Raw genomic sequence first — 23248 nt, 5'->3', positions numbered from 1 at the left:
CCACCAGCTGATTGGAAAGGTTTCTCCCCATCTCAATTCTAGATGGTCCATACCCCGAGCGTGAACTCTACTGTAATTTTTTTTTTTACACAAAAAATGGTGGTTATAAGGAACTGGAGGTGGAAGTTGAGGCAGGTACTATCACAATGTTTAAGAAACATTTGGACAGGTACATGGATAGGTTGAGAGGGACATGGGTGAAATGCAGGCAGGTGGGACAAGTGTAGATGGGGCATGTTGGCCAGTGTGTGCATTGGGCCAAAGGCCTTGTTTCCATGCTGCATGAGTATGGCTCTGATCTGCAGTGCCCTCAATAATGTTTGGGACAAAGACCCATGTATTTATTTGCCTCTGTGCTCCACAATTTGAGATTTGTAATAGAATAAATCACATGTGGTTAAAGTGCACTTTGTCAGATTTTAAAAAAGGCCATTTTTATACATTTTGGTTTCACCATGTAGAAATTACAGCAATGTTTATACATAGTCCCCCCCATTTCAGGGCACCATAATGTTTGGGACACAGCAATGTCATGTAAATGAAAGTAGTCATGTTTAGTATTTTGTTGCATATCCTCTGCGATTCATGGATATCACCAGTTGCTGGGTGTTTTCTCTGGTGATGCTCTGCCAGGCCTGTATTGCAGCCATCTTTAGCTTCTGTTGTTTTGGGGGCTAGTCCCCTTCAGTTTTCTCTTCAGCATATAAAAGGCACGCTCAATTGGGTTCAGATCGGGAGATTGACTTGGCCACTCAAGAATTTACAATTTTTTAGCTTTGAAAAACTCCTTTGTTGTTTTAGCAGTATGTTTGGGATAATTGTCTTGCTGTAGAATGAACCTCCGGCCAATGGGTTGAGGCATTTGTTTGAACTTGAGCAGATAGGATGTGTCTATACACTTCAGAATTCATTATGCTACTACCATCAGCAGTTGTATCATCAATGAAGATAAGTGAGCCAGTACCTTCAGCAGCCATACATGCCCAGGCCATAACACCCCCACAACCATGTTTCACAGATGAGGTGGTATGCTTTGGATCTTGGGCTGTTCCTTCTCTCCTCCATACTTTGCTCTTGCCATCACTATGATATAAATTAATCTTTGTCTCGTCTGTCCACAAGACCTTTTTCCAGAACTGTGGTTGCTCTTTTAAGTACTTCTTGGCAAACTGTAACCTGGCCATCCTATTTTTGCGGCTAACCAGTGGTTTGCATCTTGCAGTGTAGCCTCTGTGTTTCTATTCATGAAGTCTTCTGTGGACAGTGGTCATTGACAAATCCACACCTGACTCCTGAAGAGTGTTTCTGATCTGTCGGACAGGTGTTTGGGGATTTCTCTTTATTCTAGAGAGAATTCTTCTGTCATCAGCTGTGGAGGTCTTCCTTGGCCTGCCAGTCCCTTTGCGATTAATAAGCTCAACAGTGCTCTCTTTCTTCTTAATGATGTTCTAAACAGTTGACCCTTCAATATCTTGTTATTGTACCTGGCTACATCATCTCCTCCGGCAGCTAATTCCATATACCCACCACCCTTGGTGTGAAAACCTTACCTTACAAATCTAATCTCAGCTTCAATCAATTCTGTCAGTGTTCTACCCATGCTGGAAAAAATACGTTGTCTACCCATCCGATCTATGCCCATCATTTTGTAAATATTTATAAGGTCATCCTCAGCCTCCTATGTTCCAGTGAGAATAACATCCCTCCATTCCAGGTAACATCCTGGTGAATCTCTTCTGCACTCTCTCTAAGGCTACTAGATACATCCAGTGGCAACCAGAACTGCGCACAATATTATTCCTAGTGCAGTCAAACCAATGCCACACATGCTAAATGCCTTGTTCACTACTCTATCCACCTGTGCCATCACTTTAAGTCAGCTATCAATGTACACCAAGGTCTCTCTGAACGTCAATGCTCCTGAAGTCTCTGCCAATTATTCTCTATGTCTCTGCGACCTCCCAAAGTGCATGACCTCACATTTGTCTTTGGATTAAACTCCATCTGCCGCCACTCTTCCCAACTTTCCAGCTGAGCAACACTCTGCTCTTTCCTTTGACAACCTTCTTCACAATTTACAACTCCACCAATTTTCGTTGTCTACAAATTTACTAAAAAGCCTTGAATCCCTCCTGCCTTATCCTTCTGGATCCGACTACAATGTGGGACTTTGTTGAGTAAGTAATGTTTGTAGTTCTGGTCGCTATTAGTAGAGTGTAATGGCGCTGAGGACGGTGCAGTGGAGATTCTCCAAGATGTTGCCTGGGATGAAATGTTTCAGCTACGAGAAGTGTCTGGATTTGTTTTCCTCTGCCATGGGCGGAAATCCTGGGGGGGACGGGGGGGCGTCCCCTCCAGGTTTTGAGAGGTGGGGACAATCCTCCCCATGTTTTGTGATCCGGATTTTGAAATTCGATGTAAAAAAAAAATCCATTAACAATCTCTGTTTTTGTGGGGGTGAGACTAATGATCGAAGGCGCCGATTGGACGAGAGAGACGTCAGTCAGCAGGCAGTGGCGAGGGGCGGGGGGCGGGTACATGATGATTCAGCGCGATCATTGGAGGAGGGAGGTGTCGGTCAGAGACGGAAGTAGGGGGGTGGGACTGAGGATAGAGCGCGGTGATTGGAGGAGGGAGACGTCCCGGTGGAGCAAAGATCAGAGAGCGGAGCTTGAATCGGCCCGTTCGCGGGGTTTTTCATCGCCCGGCGTGGCTTAAAATCAGCCGCGGGATCTTCCACCGCCTCACGGTCAAATTGTTGCATCGAGGCTCCCAATGTTGAAGCCCCCGCCGGGGGATGGAAGATCCCGTGGCCGGTTTTAATCCGCGCCGGGCGATGAAACGCCCTGCGAACGTGCTGATTGAAGCCCCACGATTTGGGGCGGATGAAGCTGCTGTTGCTGGAGTTCGGAGTTGATCACCAACCAGGTCAGCTCCCGATGTTACCGTCCACAGGGCCCACGGCTAAAGCCCCCAAAGCCCCGCGCGCACGTGTCTGTGCGCGAGTGCGGCCGCCAAGATATTGTGCGTCCCCCCCATGTTTTGATACCGAATTCCGCCTCTGCGAGTCGGAGTAAAGGAAGCTGAGTGGGGACTTGGTGAAGGAAGATAAAGGAAGGATGGATGGTTGGAAACTTCTTAGTAGTGTAGTCTTATACTGTAGGGCATGGCTTTTGGTAAGGACATGAGGTTTAGAGGATATCTGACGAACTTAGTGCTTCTCAGAATATTAATTGAGTTCTTCAGTGTTTTTAGAGACCTAATCATATTAGAAAACAGATCAGAAATGGACAGTTAAAGATCAGAGAGTGAATTCTGTAACATTGGAACAAATGGACTTTTACCGCTACAGATTGTAAGGTTGGTGCACGTCCGATTCTCCACGAGATGTTCACTGCATCGACTCCCGTTGACAGGCTGCCCCGAGGCAGACGCCAGGCACACTCGGAACCTCTCCTCCCTCAGTAGGTTCTGGGCCGCTGCAGGGAGCTGTGTGATGTTCAGCATGATGAGCCGGTGTCTGGGCCAGCCCGCAACTGAGGACTGGCTCAGGGCGGACCGAGGCACACACGGAGCACAACCCGTCCAGTCTGACCACTCACTGACCTCAACCTCACCTGAATAACAACAGGAAAATAAACAGCAGTTCAATCTCAGCTGACCAGTGGTCACTCCGTCATTCACTCGCTCACTCGCTCACTCAGTCACTCATTCACTCAGTGTCTACCTGTAGCAGTGAGTCTGGGTCTACCATGGCTGACAAGGGACGTCAGGGACAGTATAAAAATTAAAGCGAAGCAAAGATGAGCGGGAAGCAAGAGGATTGGGTAATGTTTAAAGAACAACAGAAGATAACCAAAAAGACAACACGTAGAGATAAGATGAGGTACGAAGGTAAGCTAGCCAAGAATATAAAGCAGGATAGTAAAAGCTTCTTTAGGTATGTGAAGAGGAAAAAATTAGTTAAGGCCAAAGTTGGACCCTTGAAGACCGAAAAAGGTGAATTTATTATGGGGAAAAAGGAAATGGCAGATGAGTTGAACAGGTACTTTGGATCTGTCTTCACTAAGGAGGACACAAACAATCTTCCTGATATAGTAGTGGCCAGAGGATCTGGGGTGACGAAGGAACTGAAGGAAATCCACATTAGGCAGGAAATGGTGTTGGATAGACTGATGGGACTGAAGGCTGATAAATCCCCAGGGCCTGATGGTCTGCATCCCAGGGTACTTAAGGAAGTGGCTCTAGAAATCGTGGACACATTGGTGATAATTTTCTAATGTTCTATAGACTCAGGATCAGTTCCTGTGGTTTGGAGGGTGGCTAATATTATCCCACTTTTTAAGAAAGGCGGGAGAGAGAAAACGGGGATTTATAGACCAGTTAGCCTAACACCGGTGGTGGGGAAGATGCTGGAGTCAATTATAAAAGATGAGATAGCCGCATATTTGGATAGCAGTAACAGGATCGGTCCGAGTCAGCATGGAATTACGAAGGGGAAATCATGCTTGACTAATCTTCTGAAATTTTTTGAAGATGTAACTAGGAAAATGGACAAGGGAGAGCCAGTGGATGTAGTGTATCTGGACTTTCAGAAAGCATTTGATAAGGTCCCACATGGGAGATTAGTGGGCAAAATGAGGGCACATGGTATTGGGGGTAGAGTGCTGACATGTATAGAGAAGTGGTTGGCAGACAGGAAACAAAGAGTTGGGATTAACTGGTTCCTTTCAGAATGGCAGGCAGTGACTAGTGGGGTACCGCAAGGCTCGGTGCTGGGACCGCAGCTATTTACAATATACATCAATGATTTGGATGAAGGGATTCAAAGTAACATTAGCAAATTTGCAGATGACACAAAGCTGGGTGGCAGTGAAAACTGTGAGGAGGATGCTATGAGAATGCAGGGTGACTTGGACAGGTTGGGGGAGTGGGCAGATGCATGGCAGATGAAGTTTAATGCGGATAAATGTGAGGTTATCCACTTTGGTAGCAAAAACAGGAAGGCAGATTACTATCTAAATGCCGTCAAGTTGGGAAAAGGGGAAGTACAACGGGATCTGGGGATCCTTGTACATCAGTCTATGAAAGTAAGCATGCAGGTACAGCAGGCAGTGAAGAAAGCGAATGGCATGTTGGCCTTTATAACAAGAGGAATCGAATATAAGAGCAAAGAGGTCCTTCTGCAGTTGTACAGAGCCCTAGTGAGACCACACCTGGAGTATTGTGTGCAGTTTTGGTCCCCTAATTTGAGGAAGGACATTCTTGCTATTGAGGGAGTGCAGCGTAGGTTTACAAGATTAATTCCCGGGATGGCGGGACTGTCATATGCTGAGAGAATGGAGCAGCTGGGCTTGTACACTCTGGAGTTTAGAAGGATGAGAGGATATCTCATTGAAACATATAAGATTGTTAAGGGCTTGGACACGTTAGAGGCAGGAAACATGTTCCCGATGTTGGGGGAGTCCAGAACCAGGGGCCACAGTTTAAGAATAAGGAGTAAGCCATTTAGAATGGAGATTAGGAAACACTTTTTCTCACAGAGAGTTGTGAGTCTGTGGAATTCCCTGCCTCAGAGGGCGGTGGTGGCAGGTTCTCTGGATGCTTTCAAGAGAGAGCTAGATAGGGCTCTTAAAAATAGCGGAGTCAGGGGATATGGGGAGAAGGCAGGAACGGGGTACTGATTGTGGATGATCAGCCATGATCACATTGAATGGCTGTGCTGGCTCGAAGGGCCGAATGGTCTACTCCTGCACCTATTGTCTATTGTCTACCTATACCAGGTGAGTCTGGGTCTACCTGTAGCAGTGAGTCTGGACCTACCTGTGCAACTGTGATTTGTGCACTGGATCACACCTTCTTTGCATAAACTGTGGGAAAAGAACAAAATCAGTTCTGACTCCATGGACAGAAAGCACTGAATGATCAACACTCTATCAATATACAGTTGACATTTATATTAATCAGAATTTACTCCATTTGATTAACATAATAATAATAATAATAATAACTTTTATTGTCATTGCCCATCTGTGCTACAGGATTAGGTATGCAGCTTCCATCCGATGTTATAACTTAAACATTTATGTCACATCATTTTGGTTTTAATTTAGTTTACAGATATAGCACGGAAACAGGCCCTTTGCTCCACTGAGCCTACACCAACCATCGATCACCTGTTCACGCAGTTCTATGTTATCCCACTTTCTCATCCACTCCCTACACACTGGGGACAATTTACATAAGCCAATTAACCTACAAACAGGCACGTCTTTGGAATGTGGGATGAAGCTGGAGCAACCGGAGGAAACCCACAGGGTTACAGGGGGAGCTCGCAAAATCCACAGACACACACCCAAGGTCAGGATCGAACTTGGTAGTCTGGTGCTGTGAGGCAGCAGCACTACCAGCTGCGCCACTGTGCCGCCCAATTCTACGCCAGATCAATTTGCAAAGAACGAAGCGCTGGAGGAACTCAGCGGGTCAGGCAGCATCTGTGGAGAGAGGGGACAGATGACGTTTCTAGTCGGGACCCTTCGTCAGTCAGCAAGTGGCGGCCAGACCCACCAACAGGCCCGGCTGGTCCTCCAGGGACTGAAGACCCATCCGGAGAGACGCAGCGGGTTGTGCAGCTGGACGCAGGAAGTCCCAGCCGCAGAGTCCAGCCTCTGCTCGTCCCCCGAAGACCAGAGTACCAAAGAGGAGAGGGAGTCGATGACAGTGGTCGAGGGGAACAAGGCCGGTGGTGTCTTCACGGCATAAGGTTGCCCCCGCCGTGCCATAGCCGTACCCGACAGCAGGCCTCCCCCCCCCCCCCCCCCCCCCAGAGAATATTTAAAGGGGCTGCTCCTTGCCTTATGACTGAACTTCTCACCCACCATCCTCATCTTTGGACATCCTGTGCGTAGGGGAGAGGGTAGGGCTGAAGATGTCCTGGTTGTGTTGCTACTGGGCCTGGCCAAGCTGGCCATCCACGGGTCACGGTGCCAGGCGGAAGAGGGCTCTGCCCGAGCCGGCTGCCTGCCCCTTTTCCGGGGTTACGTCGGCGCCTGGGTGGTTTTAGAAAGGGACTACACGCTGTCCACGGGCGCCCTGGGGGGTTTCCGGGACTGCTGGGCACCACGGGCGATGGCATGTATCCTCAATAAGGATTATGAAATAGTTATTTAATACTCAGTATTTAAGAATATTCGCTTTACTTTGTATCATGGTGGTGGGTTAGTTTGTATTCTTTTGTATTGTACATGTTGTATCATTTTTGTAAATAATTGATTTCAATTATTTTTGATAAAAAGAGAGGAGGGAGTGGGATGTGGGGTCCGTAGCAGAGCAACTGCGGGGGGCACTGCGGGGGTCTCGATGCTGGAGGCCCTGCAACAGCCGGGGGCTTTGCTGAACTGGGCACCACTCCAAGAGACCGACGCATGGATCAGACGTGGCCTACAGCAGTGGCAGAGAACCATCAACGGCCACTCTTGCCCAGGCTGACCCTGCAACGTCCTGCAAGGACAACAGACCTTCGTGGTCAGGTCAAGAACCCTGCACTTACAACTGGGACTTGAAAATGGTGCCAAAATGTGGCGACTGTATACTGTCTAAGTGTACTTCTGCTGTACCTGTGCTGTATCTGAGGTGCTTATCTAAGATGTATCTAAGTGCATCAAATGTCTATGATGTGTACTGAACTGTATACAAAAATGAATTTCACCGTACATCGCTACAAGTGCAATAAAGTGCCATTGAACCAGTGAAATGGCATCTGCCCATCTCCCCTCCACTCACCCGCTGAGTTCCTCCAGCATTTCGGATTTTCCTCAAGATTCCAGCACCTGCAGATTCTTGAGTCCCGATCAGTTTTTTTAATTGTGTAAAATCTCGCGATTCCGAGCTGAGAAGATGATTCTAATTAATGAGCCTTACCAAACGTTACAACCAATTAGAACGGTGGCTCCGGGTGGAACACGCAAGGGCACTGGGGCTGTATGGCCGCCCGACTGGTGAAGGTGGTGAACACACTCACACTCAGACGATGGGACACATTGGTGGTCCTGTTCCCAGAGACCCTGGGGGGAGAAAGAGATAACAAGAGCTCAGACTAGTAGTTGGCAGCACGCGGTAAAGATGCTTGAAGGAGAGACAGAGAAGCTGAAGTAACCTGGATTACTGCAATGTTATTGGTGCGCTAAATAAATAAATACATAGACCCAGGTGGCCTTGAGCACAAGACTAATGCAGCAGATTAGAAAGTCGTGTTGATTTCTCCCTAAAGGTATGCCAACCTCATATATTCCTCATGGGATTCACGTGATCCCAGCTTCCTAACCAGACTTACGCCTCCATTTGAGCCATGGGGACAAACCCAAGACCACAAGCGCCACCATGTGGCCAAGTCTGACTGCCGGGAAATAGCAATGGACCGCCGGCATCTCCTCTGAGGCTGAGTCTGAAGCAAACCGGAGACCGACAATGCCTCTTACCCACCCAAAAACACACACACAATAGCCACACACACACAATAGCCACACACACGCACTGGCCACACACTCACAGTAGCCACACACACACACACACACACTAGCCATGCACACACAAGCCACACACACACACAAGACACACACACACTAGCCACATATACACACACACACACTAGCCACACACACACACTAGCACACACACACACTAGCCCACACACACACTAACCCCCTACACACACACACACACACACACACTAAGCCCCACACACACACACACCACTAGACACAACACACACACCCACCACGCACACCACACACTAGCCACACACACACGACACACAGCACACACACACACACACCACACACTAGCCACACACACACACACACACACTAGCCACACACACACCAACAAACTAGCCACAACACACACACACTAGCCACACAAACACACACACTAGCCACACACACCAAACTAGCCACACACACACACACAACACACACACACACAGCTTGCACACCACAGCCCCACACACACACACTGCCACTGCACACACAAGCCACACACACACACTCACACATACACCCACAACACACACACACTGCCACCACACAACACAAAACACCACACACAACACTAGCCAGCACCGACACAAGCCACACACACACACAAACACACCCACTACCACACACACACCACAAAGCACTAGACACACACACACACACTAGCACACACACACACTAGCCCCACACACACACACACTAGCCACACACACACACTAGCCCCACACACACACACACTAGCACACACACACACACACTAGCCCCACACACACTAGCACACACACACACACACACACTAGCCACACACACACTAGCCACACACACACACAAGACACATACACACTAGCCACACACACACACACTAACCGCCCACACCCTAGCCACATATAGACTGTACCCAGTAGCATTTCAGATAACATTGGTGAGCATCAGTTGCAGGGCCCGACCCTGAAATGCAGGGGGCGTTAGTTCACTGTATTTACTGACATCTACTTACCTCTGGACAATAGCAGCCTGCGACACACTTCTGCCCAGAGAGGTCACATTGGTGGCTTTGGCCGAGGTCCGAGCAATGACCACAGCCGTGTCCACATGTTCGGTGCTCAAATGGACTGTCACACTTGGCATCTGGGAAAAGTGATCACATCAAAAACATACAGAGAACACGGGGAGTTATTGGATGGAGGCAGAGAGAGAGAGAGAGGGATGAGATGGGGGAGAACAGGGGATGATAGAAAGGAACCAAGATAAAGCAAGAGAAAAGCAGAGAGATTGTTCTGTGAGGAGAAGGACTGTGTGGTATTGGTTGGGAACATAATTGCCTCTTTAAGGTTGTTATCTCTCCATATCAATAGACAATAGGTGCAGGAGTAGACCATTCGGCCCTTCGAGCCATTCAATGTGATCATCCACAATCAGTACCCCGTTCCTGCCTTCTCCCCCTTTTATCACTATAAAGTTTAAATAAAACATTTTGCTGATCAGCAACCTATCCATATATAGGATACTAGGTTGAGCTTAGGCACCACAGGCCAGTGAACCTCACGTTAGTGGTGGGAGGGGACTGAGGATCTGCCAGATTCGGAACAGCTCGGACTGAATAGAGATCGTCAGGAACACGTCTTTCACAATATTGGTCACGTGACTGACACATTGACATGGATACATAAAAGGGCACAGAGTGCTCGAGTAACTCAGCGGGTCAGGTAGCATCTCTGGAGAACATTGACAGGTGACGTTTCGGATCGAGATTCTTCTTCATTATTCCCGATGTTGGGGAAGTCCAGAACAAGGGGTCACAGTTTAAGGATAAGGGGGAAGTCTTTTAGGACCGAGATGAGAAAATTATTTTTTACACAGTGAGTGGTGAATCTGTGGAATTCTCTGCCACAGAAGGTAGTTGAGGCCAGTTCATTGGCTATATTTAAGAGGGAGTTAGATGTGGCCCTTGTGGCTAAAGGGATCAGGGGGTATGGAGAGAAGGCAGGTACAGGATACTGAGTTGGATGATCAGCCATGATCATATCGAATGGCGGTGCAGGCTCGAAGGGCCGAATGGCCTACTCCTGCACCTATTGTCTATGTTCTATGTCTATGTCTATGTTCAGATATTGGATACAAGGCATTGAGAAGGTCACAAATGGTCGGCTAGTCTGCAAGGTGAGATCACTTGGGATCCAGGCTGAGTTCACGGCCATTCACTCACTACGTAATATGAATGTAGTTGTCGTGGACGGTAAGACTATGAACATCACCGACATCAGTGGTGTTGTGGACAATGAAGAGGATTACCACAGGATCAAGGTCAACAGGGAAGTTGGGCTAAGAAATGGTTTAGATTAGTTCAGTTTAGTTTATTGCCACATGTACTGTGGTACGGTGAAAAGCTTTTTATTGTGTATTATCCCATCAGCGGAATGACTATACATGATTACAATCAAGCTATCCACAGTGTATAGATACAGGACAAAGGGACTAGCGTTTAGTGCAAGATAAAGTGCAGAAAAGTCCATTTAAAGAGTCCAAGGATCTCCAATGAGGTAGATGGTGGCTCAGGATCGCTCTCTGATTGGTAAAAGGATGGTTCAGTTGCCTGATAACAGCTGGGAAGAAACTGTCCTTGAATCTGGAGGTGTGTGTTTTCTTGCCTGATGGGGGGGAGAAGAGGCAGTCTCCGGGATGAGACTTGCCCTTGATTATGCTGGTTGGCTTGCCGAGGCAGCTTGCAGTGTAGATGGTAGATAACGTTTAATTCATACAACTGAAAGGTGTTGCATTTCTGGAAGTTAAACCAGGGCAGGATTTACACAATGAATGGTAGAGCTTTGGAGAGTGTTGTAGAACAGAGACCTAGGGGTATAGGTGCCTAGTTCCCTAAAGGTGTTAATATTGACCAAATTAAAGACACCATAAAATGGAGGATCCCTGCATTTATCAATGGAAATTTGCAGGCTGTGAATGGCGCAGACCAGTCTGGGCATCAGTTTGATATGTAAGGCTGAAAGATCCAGGAATTCTCCTCATTTCCCTTTAATTGATAAAATGTATATAAACTCTGCAAACAAACTTAAATGCATAGAATTGATTGGATCTCTGCAAGAGCCTTGTATATATTGTAAATAATGTTGCGAGACAGTTACCCTGTTAATTGTTGATTGGTTGACATGTTAAGCCCTGTCTGGTTTGTTTGAATCCCAGGGTAAATGTTGCATTATTCAAGTTTTGTTAGCTTCTTCTGGAAGCCTCTTCTGCAACAATGTAAGGAGATTCTGTTATTGGTCTGTGTAACTGTCAATAATGTATTGTTGTAATGTGTTATGGTTGATTGGATTGTAAACAGATCACCCCTCTGTAGTTTGGCCCCTCAAGGTTCGGGGACCTATAAAAGACAGCCCCCACGAGGTCCTTTGTCGATCTTCTGGAAGAGCGCTTGGGACTGCGTGACCTTTTGGAGTGCTTCTGCTTGCACGAGGCTGAAGTGCTTGGCCAGGCAGATACAAGGATCGAACCTGCAGTGGTTTAGGTATCGTAAAGGGTAATTTGTTGTGCTATCCAAAAATAAAGATTAGTTGTTCCAGTGCTTGAATCAGTGATTTATTGACTGAACTAGACTGGGGGGAAGCTTAGAAAGAGCTCAAGAACAAAGGTGGTGACACAGGTGGACAGTATGGGGACAAGGTTTCACATGCTGCCTTCCTCAGTTAGACCACTAGGTATAGGAGCTGGGAGCCATGTTGCAAACGTACAAGTCATGGACAAGTTGGATTGAAAGGCCTGTTCCCGTGCAGTTTAAATACTGTATGACTATGAAGTACATGGTTATAATAAATAATAGGGAACTATTTGCATGGCAAAGATGGAGGGAAATCGAAAGATGACGAGAGGAAGGGATGGTGGATGGAAGGGAACAGGGCTGGGAAGCAAATTGTGGTACCCAGATTGGGGAGGGAAGGGTGTTATGCAGACGGGGAGATGAAGGAGGTGTAAAGAATTGGGTGATGAGGGCAGGGGAGCTCGTAAGAAAGGTGTGGGGTGGGGAGGAGTGCCAAATAGATGAGAAGGGCAGCTGCGGGATTACCTGGAAATTTACCTGAAACCTACCTGAGGTTTACCTAATTCAGTCGTCAGCTCTCGCCCCAGCCCTTCCCTTCACCTATTTCTACTAGATTTATCCCCTCCACTCCATCAGTTGAAGAAGGGTCCCAATCCAAGACCTCATCTGTCCATTACCCCACAGATGCTGCCTGATCCACAGTTTGTTTTATGCGCAGGATTCCAGCATCTGCAGTATCTTGTGTCTCTTTAGATCAGTGCTCTCTGGTGGATGACACGGACGTGGTGGGCCGAAGGGCCTGTTTCCGTGTGGTACGACTGACTCTGAAGTGGATGACCACACGTTTTCCCCACAATATTCCACATCTGCTCGGTTGATGTTTTTACACATATAACCTGTCTAAATCTCACTGTGCAGACTGTTCTCAGTCCTCAATGCCACCTATCTTCATCTCATCAGCAATCCTAGACATGTTACCCTTACTTCCATGATCCAAATTGGTGGTAAGTTAGAAGGTCAGTGGCTGGACACAGGATCTCCTCAGGTCTTGGCCTGTTCCAGACAGCTCCAACCTATGCCATTGTTTATCCCAGGGCCAGACTTAGACTGCAAGAGGGCTGCATCTGATCAAATATTTAGGATGGGTATTGGTCTATGATTTGACTGCCACAATATTGATGCGAGCAGTTAGATGATATGGTCATCCTTTGGTTAAAGAGTCCAGAGCATGGAAACAGGCCCTTCGGCCCACGCTATCCATGCTGACCATTGGCATACCGGGCTAGTGCCATTTGCCTGCATTGACCCATTTCCCTCTAACCCCTTCCCATCCATATATTTGTCCAAGTGTTGTAATTGTATCCATTTCTATAGCTTCCTCTGGCAGCTCATGCCAGATACAGACCATCTTCTGAGTGAAATAATTGTTCCTGAGATTCCCCTTAAATCTCTCCCCTCTCATCTGAAGCCTATACTTGCTTCTTTAGTCATGTACTTTGGGAAAAGGACCACCTCCTTTCCCAACCCTACCTGGAGCGTTCCTCTCCTCCCACCCTGGCCCTGACTACTCCCCCACCTTCCTGCTTCACCAGCCTCCAGCAGACCCACCATTACGGACAGCCTCACCTGCGCACTCCATTTGGTGACAGACTCTGGACTCCTTCTCTCGCCCTCTGCAGGGTCTCCCCCCAAACAGGGGTCCATGGGCAAGACGATATCGGTGCTGCACTGGGGAACTGCACGAGCACGCTGACCATTCACTCCACAGGCTCAGCTCACAGTCAACTAAAGGAAACAATTAGGAGAAATACATCACACGTAATGTTTACAAAACTGCCGCTGACCACTGACTGACAGTGAGGACCCAATGGACACAGGCAGGTTCCAGTTCCAGGGTCACAGGCGCGGCTGACTCTAAACCAACATCAGAATTGGTCAGCAAACTGTTCATCTCAGGGCCAGGAGGTCTGTGCAACGGCTGGCGGACCATAGAAACATAGAAAATAGGTACAGGAGTAGGCCATTCGGCCCTTTGAGCCTGCACCGCCATTCAATATGATCATGGCTGATCATCCAACTCAGTATCCTGTACCTGCCTTCTCTCCATACCCCCTGATCCCATTAGCCACAAGGGCCACATCTAACTCCCTCTTAAATATAGCCAATGAACTGGCCTCAACTACCTTCTGTGGCAGAGAATTCCACAGATTCACCACTCTCTGTGTAAAAAATGATTTTCTCATCTCGGTCCTAAAAGATTTCCCCCTTATCCTTAAACTGTGACCCCTTGTTCTGGACTTCCCCAACATCGGGAACAATCTTCCTGCATCTAGCCTGTCCAACCCCTTAAGAATTTTGTAAGTTTCTATAAGATCCCCCCTCAATCTTCTAAATTCTAGTGAGTACAAGCCGAGTCTATCCAGTCTTTCTTCATATGAAAGTCCTGCCATCCCAGGAATCAGTCTGGTGAACCTTCTCTGTACTCCTTCTATGGCAAGAATGTATTTCCTCAGATTAGGAGACAAAACTATACGCAATACTCCAGGTGTGGTCTCACCAAGACCAGGCAACCGTGATCACAACCCACAATGGATGAAAACATAGTCGGAATTCCCACTGAGCCTCATGTGGGTCAGAGAATATGGAAGATATTTTCCTCATTGACTCACCTTTCCCAGGGCTCCATGAAGCCAGTTCATTCAACGCTGCTTCATACCAAGGTCCTGTTACCTTGTAGAGGGTGAAGGATCCTGGACCTGTCCACAACCCTCTCGGTGAGTCCACCTGCCGCTACAACTGGTCCATGCTGTCTGAGCGGACCACATCTCCCACAGACATGGTCACCAGGACACTGACCACTCTCTGATCTCCATATGGAGAGTCATACAGCGTGGAAACAGGCCCTTCAGCCCAACTTGCCCATGATTGACCGGCGTAAAAACCACGCCATTTCTACCTTTAAGTTGCTCCTGGTTTAAGGGAATGGAAAGAGAAGATCTTCCCTCATCACCGCTCAGCCTCCTTGCAGAAGCCCCACTCATCAAATGGTGAAGTAAGGAGTTTGGACCTTGACTGGTCATTGTGGGCGTGTCAGGTATCTGGGCATCCACAGCAAATGGAGAATAAATGCTGGCGTCAACACTGTCCACAACTTGACGAAATACCCGAGTGTGATCACCTTTGGGGAGAATGAGCCAAGATCCAAGTGGCAGACGTACCAGGAGTGGAGGCAGCACAGACAACATGCATACTGACCTGCACATGGCTGGCTGTAACACGGCTCCACTTCCTGCCGCTCCTCCCCAGTGTCTGAGCAGCTTCTGCTCCTGTAACCGGGCCCACAGGTGGGACACGCACTCCACTCCGACCAGTGGCAGCTCTCACCATCTAGTTAACACAAACAACAGGACACTCGCTCTTTAATTCCTCCACAATCACTGTCACACACTCACTCTCTTTTTTTCCTCTCCAACCCCCCCCCCCCCCCCACCTCTCTCTCCCTCCCTCCCCTCGCCTTCCTGCACACTCCTTCTCTACTCCTCTCCTTCTGTCTTCATCGTCCCCATCTCGCCCTCTCTCTTTCACCCTCTCTCGCTCTTAGACTAGTAATGCATGCTGAGATGTAGTTACCTCTGCAGTTGCTAATAAAAGACTTTGGATTCTTATTACTTTGTGTGAGCCTGATCGTAATTCAACATGGTGTCAGAAGTGGGATTCCAACCCACGCCTCCAATCGGAGTCCAATTTGTTCCATTTACCGCTGCCCTTTGTGTAAAGACAGAGAAACATAGAAAATAGGCGCAGGAGCAGGCCATTCGGCCCTTCGAGCCTGCACCGCCATTCAATATGATCATGGCTGATCATCCAACTCAGTATCCTGCACCTGCCTTCTCTCCATACCCCCTGATCCCTTTAGCCACAAGGGCCACATCTAACTCCTTCTTAAATATAGCCAATGAACTGGCCTCAACTACCTTCTGTGGCAGAGAGTTCCAGAGATTCACCACTCTCTGTGTAGAACATTGCCACTCACGTCTAAACAATTACCCTCCAGTTCTGGATTGCCCCATCCTGGGGAAAAGCCTGTGACCATTCACCTTCTTGATTCTCTTCCCCTGCACAAGCTCATCCTTCATCCTCCTATGTTCTACAGCCATCAGTCTACAATCTTCATCGACCTGTCCCTGCTGCTCCTTCCTTTGAGCCTTTCCTGTCATAAACTTTACCTTCCCATCTCTCCCTCCATGTGCTGCCTGATGTTCCAGTTCCCAGCTCCCTGCCACTCCATATCCCTCCATTCCCCGCGTCTCCATGTGCCTATTTAAAATCGGCTTGAACACCACAGTTGTATCTGCCTCTGGTCTCACTGTCTCTCCCTCAAGTTCCTTTCACACTCTCCCTCCAACTGTCTCTCCCTCTGTCTACAATCTTTGATATTTAAGTTTAGCAGGAGGGAGAGTGCAGATCGCAGGATCATTGGGCTCCCCTTCCTGGGAAGCTGGGACCTGCCCAAGAGGGGTGGGTTACACCCGAACTTCAGGGAAACTAATATCCACACAGGGAGGTTTAGGTTTAGGTTTCCCCTCCAATTGTCCTTCACCCTCAGTGTCACACATTCCCTCTTTCTCTCGGAGTGAGACTCTCTCCCTCTGACTCCCGTGCCTCCATCGTCCAGTGCCGACCACCTTACCTGGGCAGCGTGTGACGCTGCAGTTCCTGGTTTGAAAGCTGAGACCTTCACAGTCCAGGCCCAGGTTGCGAGGTGGAGGGTTGATACAAGCCCGTGTGCTGGTCTGCATTCCCCAGCCGCAGGTGACTGGGCAGTCAGACCACGGTGACCAGGGTGTCCACCCTCCGTCCACTAGACAGGGAAGACAAAGAGGCATATTAGGTGTGCACCTTTGTCTGAGGAAGGGTCTCGACCCGCAATGTAACCTGCACCTTTTCTCCAGAGATGCTGCCTGACCTGCTGTTGCTCCAGCTTTTTGTGTTGATCTTAGGTGGACCATTGCTCTACCTGCTCTGGTGGGATGACTGGCCTGGCCTGGCCATGGGATCAAGTTAAGTGAATCAATTTTTTTAATTTAATCAGGTAATGTTGAAAAATACGCCATGACCTAGCTGAGGCCTCGAGTACACGGGGACTACTCTCGTGCATGAAGGAGAGTTACAAAGACCTCCTACGACCTCGTGTCGACCATGCTGCGAGTATGAGTCGAGGGCAAACTCGTCAGAACTCGCGGATTAGGTCGCCCAAGTGGGATAGCCACTTAACTCTCTCTTGAAAACATCCAGTGAATTGGCCTCCACTGCCTTCTGTGGCAGAGAATTCCACAGATTCACAACTCTCTGGGTGAAAAAGTGTTTCCTCATCTCAGTCTTAAATGGCCTACCCCTTATTCTTAAACTGTGACCCCTGGTTCTGGACTCCCCCAACATCAAGAACAGTTTTCCTGCATCTAGCCTGTCCAAACCTTTAAGAATGTTATATGTTTCCTCTCATCCTTCTAAATTCCAGTGAACACAAGCCCAGTCGACCCTTTCTTTCATCAGTACATGTGGAATTGGCGTAGAGAGGAGCATAGATCAGCCTTGATCATATTGGACGACGGGACAGGTTTGAGGGGCCGAGTGGCCTGCACTAGCTCCTCTCGTCGTGTTCTGGTGATGGGACTGCACTAGCTGGAAGGCTCATCCACAAATCTGGCACGCCTGGCTTCTCCGGACTGGGCCTGGTTGGGGACAAGGAATGCTCTTGGGCAGGACGACTGTGGGACATGCGGTCTTACCTCGACATTCCAGCGGTTGGCAATAGATCCCCTCTGGTGTGCACAGGCTGTGGACAGGATGGAAAATAAGATGTAAGGTGTGCCCTGCCAAATCTGGCTGGCCCACAGCTCAGACACGAGAAGCCCAACTGTCCCCACATTACACAGATCCTCCACATCCCAACACACCCATCTCATGCTCTCCCGTCCACAAAGCCCCAAACATTTCCACACCCCATCCCCAGTCACCCCAATCCTGCCCCATACCACCGCACCCCAATCTTGCCCCACACCTCCGCACCCCAATCCTGCCCCATACCACCGCACCCCAATCTTGCCCCATACCACCGCACCCCAATCTTGCCCCATACCACCGCACCCCAATCTTGCTCCATCCCCAGTCACCCCAATCTTGCCCCATCCCCAGTCACCCCAATCTTGCCCCACACCCAGTCACCCCAATCTTGCCCCACACCACCGCACCCCAATCTTGCCCCACACCACCGCACCCCAATCTTGCTCCATCCCCAGTCACCCCAATCTTGCCCCACACCCAGTCACCCCAATCTTGCCCCACACCACCGCACCCCAATCCTGCCCCACACCACCGCACCCCAATCTTGCCCCACACCACCGCACCCCAATCTTGCCCCACACCACCGCACCCCAATCTTGCCCCACACCACCGCACCCCAATCTTGCCCCACACCACCGCACCCCAATCCTGCCCCATCCCCAGTCACCCCAATCCTGCCCCACACCACTGCACCCCAATCCTGCCCCACACCATCGCACCCCAATCCTGCCCCACACCATCGCACCCCAATCCTGCCCCACACCACCGCACCCCAATCCTGCCCCATACCATCGCACCCCAATCCTGCTCCACACCATCGCACCCCAATCTTGCCCCACACCACCGCACCCCAATCCTGCCCCATCCCCAGTCACCCCAATCCTGCCCCACACCACCGCACCCCAATCTTGCCCCACACCACCGCACCCCAATCCTGCCCCATCCCCAGTCACCCCAATCCTACCCCATCCCCAGTCACCCCAATCTTGCCCCACACCACCGCACCCCAATCTTGCCCCACACCCAGTCACCCCAATCTTGCCCCACACCACCGCACCCCAATCTTGCCCCACACCACCGCACCCCAATCTTGCCCCACACCACCGCACCCCAATCTTGCCCCACACCACCGCACCCCAATCCTGCCCCACACCACTGCACCCCAATCCTGCCCCACACCATCGCACCCCAATCCTGCCCCACACCATCGCACCCCAATCCTGCCCCACACCACCGCACCCCAATCCTGCCCCACACCACCGCACCCCAATCTTGCCCCATCCCCAGTCACCCCAATCTTGCCCCATCCCCAGTCACCCCAATCTTGCCCCACACCACCACACCCCAATCCTGCCCCATACCATCGCACCCCAATCCTGCCCCACACCACCGCACCCCAATCTTGCCCCACACCACCGCACCCCAATCCTGCCCCACACCACCGCACCCCAATCTTGCCCCATCCCCAGTCACCCCAATCTTGCCCCACACCACCGCACCCCAATCTTGCCCCATCCCGTCACACCAATCTTGCCCCACACCACCGCACCCCAATCTTGCCCCACACCACCGCACCCCAATCTTGCCCCACACCATCGCACCCCAATCTTGCCCCACACCACCGCACCCCAATCCTGCCCCATCCCCAGTCACCCCAATCTTGCCCCACACCACCGCACCCCAATCTTGCCCCATCCCCAGTCACCCCAATCTTGCCCCACACCACCGCACCCCAATCTTGCCCCACACCATCGCACCCCAATCTTGCCCCACACCACCGCACCCCAATCCTGCCCCACACCACCGCACCCCAATCTTGCCCCACACCATCGCACCCCAATCTTGCCCCACACCACCGCACCCCAATCTTGCCCCACACCACCGCACCCCAATCTTGCCCCACACCATCGCACCCCAATCTTGCCCCACACCACCGCACCCCAATCCTGCCCCACACCACCGCACCCCAATCTTGCCCCATCCCCAGTCACCCCAATCCTGCCCCATACCACCGCACCCCAATCCTGCCCCATCCCCAGTCACCCCAATCTTGCCCCACACCACCGCACCCCAATCTTGCCCCACACCACCGCACCCCAATCTTGCCCCACACCACCGCACCCCAATCCTGCCCCATCCCCAGTCACCCCAATCTTGCCCCACACCACCGCACCCCAACCTTTCCCACCCCGGTTCTGATCACACACACTGGCGCCCACTACCCCTCGAGTATCTCACTCCTCCATTACACTAACTACACTCCACAATCCTACCCCCATTCACCATGTCCTACCACCCCACCAACTCCCACCCACTCTTCATCTCACCCTCAACACCCCTGTGCCCTCCACCAAGCCATCTCTTGAACCTCACCCTAAAACCACTGCATGCCCACCCCCTGCATTGAGTTCCTGCCCTCCACTCCCTGCTTTTGACACCCACCCACACTCCACCCATCTACTATCCACCACTCCCTCGCCCTACAAGATGTCTGCACTGAGTGCTGTGGTCTTCAACGCGTTGCCTGAGGTTGTGGTGAACCAGGTTCAGTCACGACTTGCAAAGGGGGTGAGGTTAATGTTGAAAGGTGCAGTGTGTGTGGAGATGGAGTGCGGACAGCATGAAGGGTGAAGTGCCTGGCAGTGGGCAGCATGCCGGCTGGTGCTCACACTTGTGTTGGGCCTCACTGTGACCCTGCAGGAGACCACGGGACAGCAGCACTGGGATGGGGAAGTCAAGAGCCAGGAGGAGATGGAGTCTAATCTAGTCTAGAGTGAGGTGTTGCACTTTGACAGGTCAAATGTAAGGGGCAGTATACAATTAATGGCATGACCCCGAGCAGCATTGATGTAGAGAGAGAGAGAACTTGGTATCTAAGTCCCATTGCTGCCTGAAAACATCAACACACGTGGATCGGGAGGCAGGAAACATGTTCCCGATGCTGGGGGAGTCCAGAACCAGGGGCCACAGTTTAAGAATAAGGAGTAGGCCATTTAGAACGGAGACGAGGAAACACTTTTTATCACAGAGAGTGGTGAGTCTGTGGAATTCTCTACCTCAGAGGGCGGTGGATGCAGGTTCTCTGGATACTTTCAAGAGAGAGCTAGATAGGGCTCTTAAAGATAGCGGAGTCAGGGGATATGGGGAGAAGGCACTGATTGGGGATGATCAGCCATGATCACATTGAATGACGGTGCTGGCTGGAAGGGCCGAATGGCCCACTCCTGCACCTATTGTCTATTGTAGAGAAGGTGTACAGTATGCTTAGAGGGTGCGAATTACTCACCACTGCCTGCATTCGCCAACAAACCAGCTCTCTCCAACCTGCATCTCCTGCTCTTCATGAAGACACAGGGCTGGACACGGGCCCTGGTCACATGGTTTGGTCTCTGCTTGATGCTGCTCACATTTCCTGTCAGGTGATTGCGATGTTGGTGATCTACAAAAAAACAATGGTTCACAGAACGGTGCTGTCAATGGGACAAATGATCAGCAGTTTTGCTCCTCCCCGTCTCCCTCTCAACCTGCATTATCTGCACATCCCACTACCTGCACTCCCCAGCCCCTCACTCCACACCCAACGTGTCCCCTTATCCCATCCCGCCAGATAATCAACGAACGGCGACGGGAGAGCTTGGGATAATTTCCTCCAGGTAACTGGAGATAAAGGGAAACGGGAGCATCTCAGACGAGAATGCAGAGGGTAGTAAAGAAGGAGATGAGATGGAAGGTGAGGAAGATTGGGCATGGAAGGGAGAGGAATAGATCGCAGGATTAAGAGGAAACCTTCTTAACATCACAGTTACTCATAGAGTCATGCAGCGTGGACACGGGGTCAAGGAAAGAGCATTCACGTCGCGGCCCTGTTTCCACCAATCTTTCCACCTCCACACACAAGAAGCCACAAGACAGACACCATTGTATGCAGATGCCGAGAGGTTGTGTTCAGCTCTGGCTCAACAACCTCTGATCTTGTGAGTGGACTCGATACGAAGAAGAGCATGGAAACAGGCCCTTCCGCCCAACTTGCCCACACCGACCAACATGTCCCATCTACCCTAGTCCAACCTGCCTGCATTTGGCCCATATCCCTCTAATCCTGTCCTATCCTTGTACTTCTCCAGGATCAACTGGTTGACCTCAGGCCTTTCATAGTCATAGAGTCGTACAGCACGGAAAAAGGCCCTTCGGCCCAACTATTCCATGACAACCAACATGCCCCATCTAAGCTAATTCCACTTGTCCGTGTATGGCCCATTACCCTCTCAACTTTTCTTATTCGTGTGTCTATGAAAGTGTCTTTTAAATGCTGTTATTATATCCGAGAGTGGGAACACAAGTAGGAAAAGTGGTGAAGGAGGCATATGATATGCTTGCCTGCATCGGTTAGATTAGAGCATTGAACACAAGGCTCAGGAAGTCATGTTGCGACATTACAGTACTTTGGTTAAATTGCATTTGGAGAATTGAGTGCAGTTCTGGCAAACCCCTCAGGAGGGATGGTAGGCCTTTGTTAAGGGGGAAGAGGTTCACCAGGATTTTGACTGGATTAGGGGGTATGAGAGAGGTTGTGGAAACCTGGCGCAGCGGAGACTAAGGGGAGAACTGATAGCAGTACACAAACCTATGGGGCATAGATGGGAAGGAAGCTGTAGAAGAGGGTTTTTGTAGAAGAGTTTAAAAGACATTTGGACGAGTACATGGATAGAGAACATCTAGAGGGATACGGGCCAAACATGGGCAAATGAGACTAGCGGATTGCAGCCGACCAGTTTTCTGGCACCGAGCTACCACTCTCCACTCCCCCCAACATCTCCCACCCTCCATCGACACCTGTCTCACCGGAAGCGGGAACGGGCGCCAGTCCCACAGCTGAGACTGCAGGATGACCAGGTGGACCACTGACTCCACGCACAGTCCCAGGCCGCGCAGGTGAGGTTGGAGCAGGTGATCCAGCCCTCAGCACAGGTGCAATTGTTGCAGTCGACCTGCTGCCTGCTCCCCGGTGCCCAGGCGTTCCCCAGCGAATCCGTGCACTGGCACTGCCAGGGTGCCACACACGCACCGTCCTGCAGCAGGGCACCTGTAAACAGTGGGCCACGGTGAGTCGGGTTCATTCATCACCCTTGGCCATTAGTCACTTGGTCAAGGATCAGCTGGGGAGGAATGAAGAGCCCTCCTGGGCCGAAGGCGGATGTTATTTATTCAGGGATGCGTTAGGGTTGGGGTCGAAAGGAATAAGTTACATTCAACCTTTATAAAGGCAAGTTAAGTAAAAACACGAGCCCTGCTGCGTTCTGGTCACTGCGCATCAGGA

The 23248-nt window shown here is 50.3% G+C and overlaps 1 protein-coding gene across 1 annotated transcript in view; it reads right to left on the bottom strand.

Moving 5' to 3' along the window:
- The window catches only part of LOC116972598 (SCO-spondin-like), a 63384-nt gene that overhangs the window by 39455 nt on the left and 681 nt on the right, over nt 1–23248 (bottom strand). The window contains exons 2-11 of the mRNA XM_033020413.1: nt 22774–23014; nt 21218–21370; nt 17877–17923; nt 16778–16948; nt 15343–15474; nt 13714–13872; nt 9532–9662; nt 7921–8063; nt 5824–5870; nt 3345–3617 (exon numbers count right to left, since the gene is read on the bottom strand). Coding sequence (XP_032876304.1) covers nt 3345–3617; nt 5824–5870; nt 7921–8063; nt 9532–9662; nt 13714–13872; nt 15343–15474; nt 16778–16948; nt 17877–17923; nt 21218–21370; nt 22774–23014 — 1497 coding nt within the window. The remainder of the gene's footprint in view (nt 1–3344; nt 3618–5823; nt 5871–7920; nt 8064–9531; nt 9663–13713; nt 13873–15342; nt 15475–16777; nt 16949–17876; nt 17924–21217; nt 21371–22773; nt 23015–23248) is intronic.

This window comes from Amblyraja radiata, chromosome 4 (genome assembly GCF_010909765.2).
Source record: "Amblyraja radiata isolate CabotCenter1 chromosome 4, sAmbRad1.1.pri, whole genome shotgun sequence".
Classification (NCBI taxonomy): domain Eukaryota; kingdom Metazoa; phylum Chordata; class Chondrichthyes; order Rajiformes; family Rajidae; genus Amblyraja; species Amblyraja radiata.
The sequence above is the reverse complement of the archived record's forward strand: the minus strand, read 5'-3'. Positions and strand labels throughout refer to the sequence as shown.